At 42.1% G+C, this 14707-nt stretch overlaps 1 protein-coding gene across 1 annotated transcript in view; it reads left to right on the top strand.

Annotated features, from left to right (window-relative positions):
- The window catches only part of LOC129763302 (serine-rich adhesin for platelets), a 312933-nt gene extending 302742 nt beyond the window's left edge, over nt 1-10191 (top strand). The window contains exons 7-10 of the mRNA XM_055762235.1: nt 8075-8196; nt 8271-8527; nt 8592-8683; nt 8751-10191. Coding sequence (XP_055618210.1) covers nt 8075-8196; nt 8271-8527; nt 8592-8683; nt 8751-9668 — 1389 coding nt within the window. The 3' untranslated portion in view covers nt 9669-10191. The remainder of the gene's footprint in view (nt 1-8074; nt 8197-8270; nt 8528-8591; nt 8684-8750) is intronic.
- The last annotated feature ends 4516 nt before the right edge of the window (nt 10192-14707 follow it).

Here is a 14707-nt window from a genome sequence, read left to right on the forward strand (position 1 = left end):
TTAATGTAAGACGTAGTCCTACGTCAAAAAAACAGGAAGTGGGTTATATCTATGGTATAACCGCAAGGGTGACGTAGGACTATCGTTGATTTAGAGATCATTTGTTTGAAGTTGAATCTAAATCCATCCTGAATGAATGAATAAATAAATATTTGGGTGACTTCAAAAACGAGAGTGTTACGTTGGAGACTCAAGGTTTTATGCATCCAATATTGGATACAAAAAACCTTGTTCTGAAGAATAATCTTCAGAAGCTTTCCTGCTAACTGCACTTGATTGACAAATCACAAAACCAAATGTATGTGGTCGCAGTATTATATGGATAGAAAACATTAAAATAAACTCGCTTGAATGTAATTTTCAATTCCAAGGGGAACTGGCAGATTATTTTTCAGCAACGATCATTTCTTTCCAGGTTTCCTCTCGATAACCAGCAAACGAAAAGAGTGCGCGCGTGTATGTGTGTGTGTGGCGGCTGCTTCTATGTCTTCCCGAGGAACCGTATTTCGATGCTGATACTCTCTTGGTGACGAGAGTATCAGCATCGGCTTTTCTGCGCTCCCTCACAGTTAAAACAAACTGATTGCATTTCAGGTCAGGTCAAGCCAGGTAATGAATACCTCGATCCCTCGCCGTTCAGCTCGTTCAGTAACGATGTTGTCTTGTCGATGTCCTCAGGCGTCGTGCACAAATTACGTATCGCAAAAATCCGGATTTTGAACCTCCCCCCCCTTTCGTAACGCAATTTCCTATCTCTAATAAACAGAAAGTAACGCAACATCTAACCCCTCCCCCCTTATCGCGTTACGTAATTTGTGCACGACGCCTCACGAAAAATGAATGGGTTTTACCACCAGAATATCATTTCAGTATGCTTTTCGTGCGTGATTGAATCGAGAGAAGGTGTGGTTTACGATGGCAATTTGGAAGGCAAACTAGAGGAGAATGAACTCTCTGAGTATGAAAATTTCGGCGACTGAGCAATAATCGATTGAAAATTATATAATTTTCGCGATACGAAACATTTTCCGTTTTTCATGTTATGCATCCAATATTGAATACGAAAATATTCTACTGATGGGAAAGAATAATCTTCAGAAGCTTTCCAGCTAATTACACTTGATTGAAAAATTACGAAATCAAATGTATTTGGTCGCTGTGTTCGCCATATAATTAGAAAACATTAAAATAAACTCTTTCGCATGGATGTATTCTTCAATTCCCAGGGAACTGGCAGATTATTTTTCAACAACGATTAGATCTTTCCGGAATTTTCTCGATGCTGTATGGCATCCAAACGAAAATTCTCGTTTCAGTTTGGCCTGCAAAAAACTTTTCTAAACTCTAATCCATCAAATTTGGAGCCCTGAAAAGGGTCGATGATTATATGCTAAACTAATATAGCACCCTCTCCTTGGATTCGATGGGCCAGCTGAATGTCCTTGGGCATGATGTGACCCGTTTTGCGTGGATAGCACACAAATTTGTATCTTCGAATAAGCCTCCTGCAGCGTCATAACCGCGGAACTTTGGAAGCGCAAGTCGGTTTTGAAGTCCTGAGCAATTCCACGAACCAAAAGCTGCAAAGGTAGCTTGCGGATCAGCAATTCGGTCGACTTCCGATAGCGATGAATTTCACGCGAAGTTCCCGGTCGATAGCGATGTGGCTTCTTCACCTATCCTGCGGCTGGTGCGCTTATCCGAGCTGTTTTCGTGTGCCTTACCACTGAAAGACTAACTAGCTATCTGCTTGGTTCCAAACAAACGAGTCGTCACGGTGCGAGAGTAGAGTAAGAAATGAACGAAATGGTAATGGTATTGTATTATAGAGACTTTAAACTTTTTCAGTTCATTCGTCTCTAGCCTTGAGAAAGGCCCTTTGAAAACACTACTCTATTTTACTCCAGCGCTACCACCTCCGCCCTCTTGCCTTGAGAAAGGCACTCGATCCCTCGCCGTCCAGCCCGTCCAGCAACGATGTTATCCAGTCGGTGTCCACACAAAGAATGTTGGAGGTTGAAATGAACGAAAGCAAAGGAAGCGTCATTTTATAAACCATAAAAGTATAGAATCTAAACCCCACCCTTATTATATTCGTTGCTTACCCTGAGAGAGAAACGAATAACATCGAAGTAAGTATACAGTAATGTATTTGAATCCGGACACTTTGCGTTACATTTAATACCATACCGCAGCCACAACATTTTCTGCATGTTGAATTAATGCGATTGATAAGTAACTATCAGTAACTATATTAGCAACTATTAATCGCATAAATTCAACATGAAAAAAATGTTATGGCTGTGGTATGATATTGAATGTAATGCAATGTGTCCGGATTCGAAAGCATTACTGTAAAAAAGAGTTAACTCGACTGAAATTTTTTCGGTTCGGCCTGCAAAAACGAAATTAAGAGCCCCCGCCGACTGCAGACTGACTTGTCGACCGATAGTTCGGTCGGCTTCTTAATCGGTACGGAGAAAAAAAGTCTGTAGTGTACAGCATAATGCATAGACGTAAGTATTTCAATTTTTCGACTCAATAAATAGCAATCATATAACTCTTGGACATTTTATCTTTTGTATGAAATAATTATCATACTGTTCCGTTGATCCGAAGCAGAATGAATCACGCTTAAAGAAGGAATGGATTTTTTCTTGGAATTTAGTCAGCAGAAATAATGCCCTTTCCCAACAATTAAAAACGACAAACGGCAAACAGTTTCATCAAAGTGATTTCTTCGATATGGGGATATATTCACTACATCATGTCATATATTTCATATTTTTCATTATGAAATCCATATCCATGGCACCTATCGGTATCGAATTATCATCGACACCACGATTTTCGCTAAATGCTCCTTTCAGTTCGGCCTGTAAAAAACTTTTCTGTACTCTAATCCATCAAATTTGGAGCCCTGAAAAGGGCTGTTGATTATATGCTAAGCTAATATAGCACGCTCTCCTCGGATACGATGGGCCAGCTGGATGTCCTTGGGCATGATGTGACGCGTTTTGCATGGATAGTACACAAATTGGTATCTTCGAATAAGCCTCCTGCAGCGTCATAACCGCGGAACTTTGGAAGCGCAAGTCGGTTTTGAAGTCCTGAGCAATTCCACGAACCAAATGCTGCAAAGGTAGCTTGCGGATCAGCAATTCGGTCGATATCTGATAGCGACGAATTTCATGCGAAGTTCCCGGTCGATAGCGATGTGGCTTCTTCACCTATCCTGCGGCTGGTGCGCTTATCCGAGCTGTTTTCGTGTGCCTTACCACTGAAAGACTAACTAGCTATCTGCTTGGTTCCAAACAAACGAGTCGTCACGGTGCGAGAGTAGAGTAAGAAATGAACGAAATGGTAATGGTATTGTATTATAGAGACTTTAAACTTTTTCAGTTCATTCGTCTCTAGCCTTGAGAAAGGCCCTTTGAAAACACTACTCTATTTTACTCCAGCGCTACCACCTCCGCCCTCTTGCCTTGAGAAAGGCACTCGATCCCTCGCCGTCCAGCCCGTCCAGCAACGATGTTATCCAGTCGGTGTCCACACAAAGAATGTTGGAGGTTGAAATGAACGAAAGCAAAGGAAGCGTCATTTTATAAACCATAAAAGTATAGAATCTAAACCCCACCCTTATTATATTCGTTGCTTACCCTGAGAGAGAAACGAATAACATCGAAGTAAGTATACAGTAATGTATTTGAATCCGGACACTTTGCGTTACATTTAATACCATACCGCAGCCACAACATTTTCTGCATGTTGAATTAATGCGATTGATAAGTAACTATCAGTAACTATATTAGCAACTATTAATCGCATAAATTCAACATGAAAAAAATGTTATGGCTGTGGTATGATATTGAATGTAATGCAATGTGTCCGGATTCGAAAGCATTACTGTAAAAAAGAGTTAACTCGACTGAAATTTTTTCGGTTCGGCCTGCAAAAACGAAATTAAGAGCCCCCGCCGACTGCAGACTGACTTGTCGACCGATAGTTCGGTCGGCTTCTTAATCGGTACGGAGAAAAAAAGTCTGTAGTGTACAGCATAATGCATAGACGTAAGTATTTCAATTTTTCGACTCAATAAATAGCAATCATATAACTCTTGGACATTTTATCTTTTGTATGAAATAATTATCATACTGTTCCGTTGATCCGAAGCAGAATGAATCACGCTTAAAGAAGGAATGGATTTTTTCTTGGAATTTAGTCAGCAGAAATAATGCCCTTTCCCAACAATTAAAAACGACAAACGGCAAACAGTTTCATCAAAGTGATTTCTTCGATATGGGGATATATTCACTACATCATGTCATATATTTCATATTTTTCATTATGAAATCCATATCCATGGCACCTATCGGTATCGAATTATCATCGACACCACGATTTTCGCTAAATGCTCCTTTCAGTTCGGCCTGTAAAAAACTTTTCTGTACTCTAATCCATCAAATTTGGAGCCCTGAAAAGGGCTGTTGATTATATGCTAAGCTAATATAGCACGCTCTCCTCGGATACGATGGGCCAGCTGGATGTCCTTGGGCATGATGTGACGCGTTTTGCATGGATAGTACACAAATTGGTATCTTCGAATAAGCCTCCTGCAGCGTCATAGCCGCGGAACTTTGGAACCGCAAGTCGGTTTTGAAGTCCTGAGCAATTCCACGATCCAAATGCTGCAAAGGTAGCTTGCGGATCAGCAATTCGGCCGACTTCCGATAGCGATGAATTTCACGCAAAGTTCCCGGTCGATAGCGATGTGGCTTCTTCACGCTTCCTGCGGCTGATGCGCTTATCCGAGCTGCTTTCGTGGTGCCTTACCACCGAAAGACTAACGAGCTGTCTGCTTAGTCCCGATGAAACGAGTCCTCACGGTGCGAGAGTAGAGTAAGAAATGAACGAAAGCAAGGGAAGTGTCATTTTATAAAACATAAAAGAATCGAATGTAAACCCCATCCTCTTTATTGTATAAGCTTACTGTATACTCACGAATATAATAAGGGTGGGATTTAGATTCTATACTCTTATGGTTTATAAAATGACGCTTCCTTTGCTTTCGTTCATTTCTTACTCTACTCTCGCACCGTGAGGACTCGAGCTCGTTAGTCTTTCGCAGACAGCTCGTTAGTCATTCGGTGGTAAGGCACACGAAGTCAGCTCGGATAAGCGCACCAGTAGCAGGATAGGTGGAGAAGCCACATCGCTATCGACCGGGAACTTCGCATGAAATTCGTCGCTATCAGATATCGACCGAATTGCTGATCCGCAAGCTACCTTTGCAGCATTTGGTTCGTGGAATTGCTCAGGACTTCAAAACCGACTTGCGCTTCCAAAGTTCCGCGGTTATGACGCTGCAGGAGGCTTATTCGAAGATACCAATTTGTGTGCTATCCATGCAAAACGCGTCACATCATGCCCAAGGACATCCAGCTGGCCCATCGTATCCGAGGAGAGCGTGCTATATTAGCTTAGCATATAATCAACAGCCCTTTTCAGGGCTCCAAATTTGATGGATTAGAGTACAGAAAAGTTTTTTACAGGCCGAACTGAAAGGAGCATTTAGCGAAAATCGTGGTTTCGATAATAATTCGTTACCGATAGGTGCCATGGATATGGATTTCCTTATGAAGAATATGAAATACATGACATGATGTAGTGAATATATCCGAAGAAATCACTTTGGTGAAACTGCATTATAAAATTATTTGTGTACGAATGCCGCAATCGATAGTCGACTCTAATTTGCGCTCGGTAATTTCCTCGGAGGACTCGATTCCTCCTTTGAGCATTAATAATCTCTTTCTGGCAAAACGATGTGGTATGAATCACATTATTTGAATGATAGAATGAAGAAGTTTTCTGCCAATTTCCTTCAACCTCCAAATATCTTTCTCCCATTTGTCGTTTTCGCGTTCGCTAATCCTTTCTCACAACACCCATTTCTCGTTTGAGAAATTGTTGAGTAAACATTGTTTGCCAGTGCGCGTAGAGCGGGAATTCCTAAAGATTCATTGCACCTCTAATAAATTGCCGAAAGACGTGGTCTTACGTTGATCGCACTTGATTGAAAAAATCCAAAACGAAATGTATTTGGTCGCAGCATTATATGAGTAGAAAGCAAATAATCGCTCGAAAATGACTTGATTTTCGCGATGTGAAACATTTTCCGTTTTTCATGTTATGCATTCAATATTGGATACGAAAATTTCCACTGATGGGGAAAAAAAATATTCAGAAGCTTTCCTGTTAATTGCGATTGATTGAAAAATAACAAAACCAAATGTGTTTGGTTGCAGTGTTATATGGATAGAAAACATTAAAATAAATTCTTTCGCATGAATGTATTTTTCAATTCGCAGGGGAACTGGCAGATTATTTTTCAGCAACGATGATAGCAACGAGAATTCCCCGCGTGTATGTGTGTGTGTGTGTGTGTGTGTGTGTGTGTGTGTGGCGGCTGCTCCGATGTTTCAAGCGGAACCGTGGCATCACTCTCCTCCTGATGGATTCCCTTTTGGCCTTAGGTGCACAAACAGGCTCTTGGTGACACCGTTCATCAGCGTTTTCATGATAAACGAAATTAGCTTCACAACAACAGCGACAACATGCTCCAATCGCTGTTCAATCATAACTGAGTGGGTTTACGAGCGGCGCTCGCTTATATACCGATTGGTGATTTCAATAGCCTGTTTTGAAAGCAATTTTAAGACTATTGAAACAAGTTTTTGGATGAAAAAGTAACAAGTATATGACGCGTAGACATTTTATCTTTCAAATGAAGTGTTTATCATACCATTTCGTTCAGTTGTTTAAGAGCTATTAACGCTCAAAATCTCGGTCTCCGGCGTAACGCTTTCGTTTTTGAAACTTTGATTTTACACCCCGGTATAGAAATGAAAGACGTAGTCCTACGTCAAAACTGGAATACCCAAAAGTTTGAAAAAACTTTCAATATTGGAACACTTTGATTCCAAACGTAGGTAGACTTTTTTACGCTACTTAGTGTAGAACAAGAATTGCGACAAGAAGAAAAAAATGCGACCAAATGTGCAAAAAAAACGGTCACTGTAGATTGAAACACTCCTTGTTGACACATTTACAACTGAAATATGTTAAGATTGATGATTGGGCATGAACGAAAGGCGCAGTTATTAGTTCCCGTGTCAGCATTTCGTATTCGTGCAATTCATCCTCTCTTCCAACCGATGCGAAAGTAGTTTACACCGTAAGTGAAAAACTGACGACATAACTGACAGTGGTGGAGGAGTTTCGTTTTTTCTTCTGTACGTTAATCATACCCTCTGTGTCCGATGTGCCGTCATGCCGTCGTCAGAACCCGTTACTGCCAGGCACAATGAGTGACAGGCAGCCCACCGCCACCACAACTACTCGCGTGAAAATTATCCCACGTCGTGTTCGAGAAGATTCCCTTTTCTTCTTCCGAGTATCCGCGAACCGTGACGAACCGAGTATGGAATCAAAACCAGATTGATGGCTCCACACCGATGATGCCCGGGAACAATTAAACACGTGCCGCAGGTGACAAACAAAGTGTGTACCAGGGGTCCGGCAATGCTCGGACCGCGTAATGATTTTATTTTGTTATAATCCCTCGGATTGTTATCCAGAATAATTAAAATAATTTCACACGTACGACACCCTCTCTCCCTCTTCACTACGAACACGCTCGTTGTTACCGGAAACGGTCGTGTTTGGTATCGCGCCCCAAATCAGCACCGGAACGCCGATTAGCGGCACTGTTTCTCGTGGCGAGCGTGAATTTTAAAATAGATTTGTTGCCGTCTGTTTTGTTGCGGTCCCCCCATCCCATCCCGTCCTCTGCGCTGCTCTTGTTTCGATTTTTGCGCCTACAAGATATGCATCCCGCACAGCTGTACTGTGAGTTGTGTTTGCGGTGGTGTGGCTGCACAGCAGCAGTTGCAGCCCGAACTTGCATTCCGATGGATCACATTCGTCGAAGAGCGGTTCGTGTCCATTGGGCACCCACAGTTGGCCATTGCTTCTGGTCCCGTAATTGATTCGCCCTCTTATCTTGTTTCAGCCCCGCCTGGCGGACACCAGACGATCGGCCATCCATTGTGCCGATATGGATATCGAGTACTACCGGTTGAGGAGCTTCAGCATCACTTCGCACGGGATTTGCAACCTGGGCGACTCGATGAGGTGGGTTGTTGGTTTGGGTTACCTTTCTCTGTTGAAATTGGTTTTGACCATTGTTTTCTTTGTTTGGAGAGTAGAAGCCGTCGCTCGCGGTCGATCAACTCGGTTACCTCGGGTGGATCCGGTGGCGGGAAGGATCGGAAGGAAAGCGGCGGTTCACAGAGCCAGGAAACAAATATGGTGTCCGCCGATGGCAAGGCAGACGACCAGGAGACGAAAGATAGGTCGAACGCCTACAAAGTTGCCATGCTGGGGGCGTCGGGTGTTGGGAAAACAGCGCTCACCTATCAGTTCACAACCTCGGAGTACATCTGCGCGTACGATCTGAGCTTGGGTAACGAGATCTAGTATTTGGTGAAGTTATGAAGCCGATTACTCATGTTCTCTTGCATTTGTAGATGACGACTACGGCCAGAAAACGGTTTCCGTGCTACTCGACGGGCAGGAAACGGATTTGGAGATCATCGATCATCCGGCCTGCGAAATGTCGGTGAGTAACCTTATCGTTCCACGATTGTGATTTCACGATCTAATTCTATTGAAACCTCCAAAAACAGGAAGAGGCATTCTGCTCAACGTACCACATCGACATCTTCGTCGTGGTCTACTCGGTGGTGGATCGCGGATCGTTCAAAAAGGCCGAAAAGGTGCTGCACTTCCTGAAGGACGGTGAGATGCTGCTCACGCGCGGGGTCATTCTGGTCGGCAACAAAACCGACCTGGAACGGCAGCGGGAGGTTCCCACCCAAGCGGCCCGACGGCTCGCCAAGGAAATCGGTGCCAAATTCATTGAAACCTCCAGCGGGATGGACTTCAACGTGGACGAACTGTTGGTTGGGATTGTCGCCCAGGTGAAGCTTAATCCCCAGCGAATCAACCGGCTGTCGGACAAGCAGCGGAACAGTATCGCGGGATCGATCATCCCTCAGCCTCCAACCCAGAAGGAAAGCCCGATCAACAAGGGCCGGAAAACGGCCATGTCAATGCGGGAACTAACGGCACGGGATGCGGCGAGCCGAATGCGGCGGATAGTGCGCCGAAGTAGCATCGGGAAGTTTGGATCCGAGGATGACGACGACACGTGTGAACTGGGTGGGGACAAACGTCTGCACAGAAGAACCCAGGGGGGTTTCCATCGGAGCGACGAAGATGGCGAAAGTGACGACGAACGGTCGACGGATAACGAAACGAATGCCCTGCGGAGGAAACGTTTCGAGCTACCGAGCGGCTCGGCGGCTGCCATCGCACGTTTCGAGCAAATGCAGCAAGATGTGGAGGAAGGCCACGAGCAGCAGAAAAACTACACCACGAAACGATTCAACCTCACCGATAGCAAGTCCGGGTTGGAGCAGCCAGCGCCGAATCGATTTGCCAACCGCACAAAGCTGCTGCTAACTTCATTCCTGAAGTTCAAACGGAACCTGCGCGTCAAAAGGCGCAGCTCCGGCAGCTGTAGCGATCTGTTTGTGATTTAAGTGTTTGTGCGTATGTGTTTGAATGTGTGTGTGTGTGTGTGTGTGTGTCTTATCAATATCAATTTTATTGTATGTATGGACGCAAATGTCCATCGTCATCAAAATGGGATCAAAGCAAGCAGTTTTTCAGCAAATGCTAAGGTGAGCCATAGCAGGCTATGGATTGTGTAGTGAAGCACAAGTGTCAAGTGACGAAGCAGCAGAAGAAATGTACATTTTCGTGTAGATAGACCGGTTTTCCAAGTAGATATCGAGTGTTTTCGCTTCACGTTTTGTTCACATCGCTGCAAACTGTCTTTTTATCGGTCAGTGTTGAATCCTTACAAGCGTTAGAGTGTAGTGAATGATTCCAACTATTTAGGGACTTATTCCGAACAATCTGACACCATCCAAGAAAACTATATAAATCAAAACTTTCCATCAAAAAACGATATATATCGACCAAAGGATTAAGATAGAATTTGTTCAACGGTATTGAAAGAATTTAATGTAAGAAAGATACATAAATAATGTGAAATATGAATATTCTTCGTTTACCCATTTAGATGACATCCTTTTTGCGAACCGCTTTGAACAGGAATTGTTTTTATTGCAAACGTGGTAGATTGTATGTGAATTGTGGTCCTTTAGATACAATATTTTGTCTGTGAAATTGTGTACAAATGTAGACAACATTGTGTTCAACATTCTATTAAATTGATTATTTATCCAGATAGGTATAAGTTGCTCTGCATGCAAAGAATCTCTTCGCTTGTACTTTCTCTGAACGAAGTCCAGTAGAACATCGAAGAAACTAATTAGATCTTTCGATGAATTACTGGCGCAGAAGATGGGAAGAATTCAAATCAGTATTTCTCAACAATTGAAAGATTTAAAAAGTTCGTTTTTCGAAAGTAATAGTGATGACAAAAATTTATTTGGGACGAATAGGAAGCGGACAATGAGTGTTAGATCGGCTCATTCTGTGCCGGATTGTCGAGTAGATATTGATGACAATGTAAACGATGACGAGGTTGAAAATAATGTACGCACATACGCATGTGTTATAATAGCGCATTAACTAAACCGAATTCCGAAAAGAAATTAGATCCAAGAGTCCACAAAACCAGTAATTTTAGGAACGGGAAAGACAGCTCGATTCTAATGGGTCTTTCATTTACGGACTTGTCAACTTTTTTTGACGTAGGATTACGGCTTCCGGGAACATATTGGGGGTACAAATTGAAAATCGAAAATCACACTATAACAATTTATTACATTGAATAAAATATTATATTTTATGAAACTAACTATCGAACAATTGAAGAACCTCAAGCATTATCCAAGCAAAATCCGCGTCCTTCTTAGTCGAAAGCGCAGATGCAAGCTTCCTCTTATACTCACAATTATTACTCAGTCATTTCTGTCCAGTCCCTGAAGAGAACAGAGAAATTCCATCGCAACTCCCACCCTTATGATTCTCCTGCCACCTAAAATAGCAGCATGGCAACCATGAGGGGAGTACTTTTCCATCAGTCAAGCAGTATACAACAAAATAGAATCAAGAGAGAAGCAAAGCCGGAGCAGAGGCAAGAGAGTGTGATACAAACGTGTTTTTCTTCCACTATATTGACGACTGATTGATTTAGAATTCCGTCGTAACGTGAAATAAAGAACATCTTGTGTTAATTAACAATGCCAGAATCGCCAGAGAAGTGCGAAAAAACAAGAGCTACAAGCAGAACTATAAAAGAAAGCTTTTCATTGAACATATCGGAACGAACAGTCCGATTGAAGCTGCAACTGCAAGGATTTAGGAGCCAGTTTGCGTTTCGGCGCCCGTAATCCATACCAGATCAAATGTTTGGAGTTCGCCAATAAATACGTCCACAAGTCAATCTCGTTCTGGAAAAAGGTTCTGTGGTCAGACGAAAGGAAATTCGAGCTTTTCGGAACGAAACAACGACCCAGAGTATGGATTAAGCGAGGAGTGGAGCTGCTTGAGAAGAACGTTCAGAAGATAGTGAAACACGGTGGCGGCAACATCATGGTCTGGGGATGTTTTGCTTGGTTCGGTGTTGGAAACCTGGTTCAGATCGATGGTATAATAAATACTGACGAGTACATAGATAACCTTATGCACAATTTGAGGAGCTCAGCACGGAAGATCGGTTTGTCGAAGGATTGGATCTTTCAGCAAGACAACGATCCAAAGCATACGGCACAAAAAACGATGTCCTACTTCTGTCAATCTCGTGTGAAGTTGATGGATTGGCCGCCACAATCACCGGATCTGAACCAGATCGGAAATTGGTGGTCAAAAAATGGATAAAAGCACGGTGACCAACAAAACTCTGCTGTCTGAGGAACTTTCAATGGCGTGAGAATAAATTGATCAACATTGCCTGCAAAACTTGGTTGAAAGCATGCGCCGACGTGTGCAGACAGGAGGACACACGAAATACAAGTGACTGTTTTTTTATGCTTTTGTTTCAAAAACACGACATGTAACAGTTCGGTTGAAAAGTTCATAAGGTAACATAGTAAAACAATTTTTTTTTTGCAAAACTCAATGTTATTACTCAACACAATTACTTTCGAGGGCAATACAGCAATTATAGCGATCTTGCAACTTTTCGATATCATTTTTATAGTTCTCTTTTGATTTTTTTCCCAAAATAGGCCTCAGTTTCGGTAATCACTTCATCATCGGTCTTAAATTTCTTGCCAGCGAGCATTCTCTTCAGGTCTGCGAACAGAAAAAAGTCGCTGGGGGCCAGATCTGGAGAATATGCTGGATGCGGAAGCAACTCGAAGTCCAATTCATGCAATTTTGCCATCGTTTTAATTGATTTGTGATTTTTCCATTTTTTCACAATAACAAAAGTTGCTTCACTCTCAATGCTGTAACTCACGAACCAATCGACCGATTGCTTTCAAATGTTGATAGGTATCCATTGAAAGATGGTGCTTTGTGATAGTCAAGTAGATTTTTGCCATCTAGACGTCAACTTTATGAACTTCTCAGCCGAACTGTTATTGTTTTTATTTGCCAGAACAAAATGAGTAATTGAATCCCTCCATGATAGGGAACATTTGACACACAAACACTCGACCACAAGAGATTAAATATTTGTTCCGCCAGAACCCACCGTTATTCTACATTCCTCAACCACTTCACTATATATTTGGCATCCAAGTAGCATGTGTCGTGCTTCATGTTGCTTAGGGTTGCTTAGCCATCTTCCGTGCATCACCATTCATCCAGCACCAAACTAGCGTTCCACAGAGAACGTACACGGTATGACCGTTTCTCGAATTCTTGATCAAAACCGTTAACAAAACTAGGAGATGATTGCATTAGAACGGGGTCGATCGGGGCTCTGGCAACCCTATCCCAATCAATGCAAATTGAGCGTAGGCAGCATAAAACAGGGCTCGCGCTTAGGGGTCTCAGGTATTGTTTAATGTTTAGAGTCATATATGTCAATATTTGATTAAGTTGAATAGTTTCCTTTGCCAAGCGATGTTTGGATACCCATCCGGAAGCATTCTTGACGATTTGCAATTAAAATCACGCGCGGAGCACTTCATTTTCTATTTTAGGTTATTATTTCTATGCTCATGATTTTCTATGCTGGCTACAGAAAGGCGGCCATCTTAGCAATCCCTTGGGGTCGATGCACACGAGACCAAATACAAATGACAACTAAGAGTAACGAAGGTGCGCTATTAATACGTACAGGAACAAATTGAAAGTTTCGCGCAACGAAAACTAGAAACACACACAGCCAAATGCTTGAAGCGAATTAATATACACACACCCCTATAATCATTTTACACTCTTCTCAAAATAAACTCTTTCGTTATTATTATTAGCCTCGAAGAGACGATTACTTGGTGAGGTGCAGTTGCAGTTGAATTGCGTAGATGTCACCCTTGGTGGAGACAGCATTGCAAACTTCCCTTTGTCTACGGAGACTTTAAATCTTACGATTCATTCGTCTCCGTTTCTATTCTGGCTGCTGCATAAGTTGACCGTTATTGACAGCACGGGTAGGGAAGCACACAAATGAACAAAACAAATGGATAGGAAAACGTGAATGCTTCCAATTTTCATCAAATTAATCCATCTCCTGACTATGTGATTGTAATTTATAGCATATCAAACAAATATTAAATAATTTCCGATTCGATTGGTATGCAAATCGTCAAAATCCGTTCGCAGCAAAAATTGTTATTAACGTTAACTTAATTTCATAAAAACGTAACCTGTTTTCTGATTTGGCATCCTCAATTAAAAAACGTAGTCAAAAAGCAACAACATAATAATTCCACCACACCTATTGAGATCTCCTCCTGGCTCCTGGACATATTGAAATCGAACAACTCAATGTAGCTACTCGTATCCTATGATCAGAAAGTACCGGGAACTTTTAATTAAAACAAAATAGAGTTAAATTTCAGGCGAATTTATTCTAGATGCTGTCCACATACCACGTGGACAGAAAAAGCACGGTTTAAGACTTCCCCCTCCCCCTCCGTGGACATTTTCATACCCCTATCCCCCTTTGTCCACGTGGACAATTTTCCTTTTTAAATTAAAATAATTAAGTAAAGAACTGATTTGCGCCTGAATTCCATTTAATTTTTAATTCCATTCAAGGGAGACCCCTGTCTCCGAGGTCGGAAAATAATGAATTTTCTTGGATTTTTTTCGAATGTTACGAATAAAGTGAAGAGCTCGGGTATTTTAGTTATTGTTCAAGGTATATTTGAAGATGTATTTTTCATTTTTTAAGTGCACGAATAATGATTATTACGCTGTTGGCAGCTGGATGCGTAGATGCTGTCTGAAAATTGGTACCTTGCTGGTGGTATCGGTTCGGAGCTGGTCGGTTCGGTAGCTCGGAGAATGTTCAGAGGGTATTAAAAGCGTTTTAAGATATTTTATTATTTTTCGAATCCTTATAGACCATTCTGCGTTGAGTGTCTAGATGACTTCCAAAGTGCTCGCGGGGAGAATTACATCAGACAACTTCATTGATTCCTAACTATGG

The sequence above is a fragment of the Toxorhynchites rutilus genome, chromosome 1, assembly GCF_029784135.1.
Source record: "Toxorhynchites rutilus septentrionalis strain SRP chromosome 1, ASM2978413v1, whole genome shotgun sequence".
NCBI classification, from domain to species: domain Eukaryota; kingdom Metazoa; phylum Arthropoda; class Insecta; order Diptera; family Culicidae; genus Toxorhynchites; species Toxorhynchites rutilus.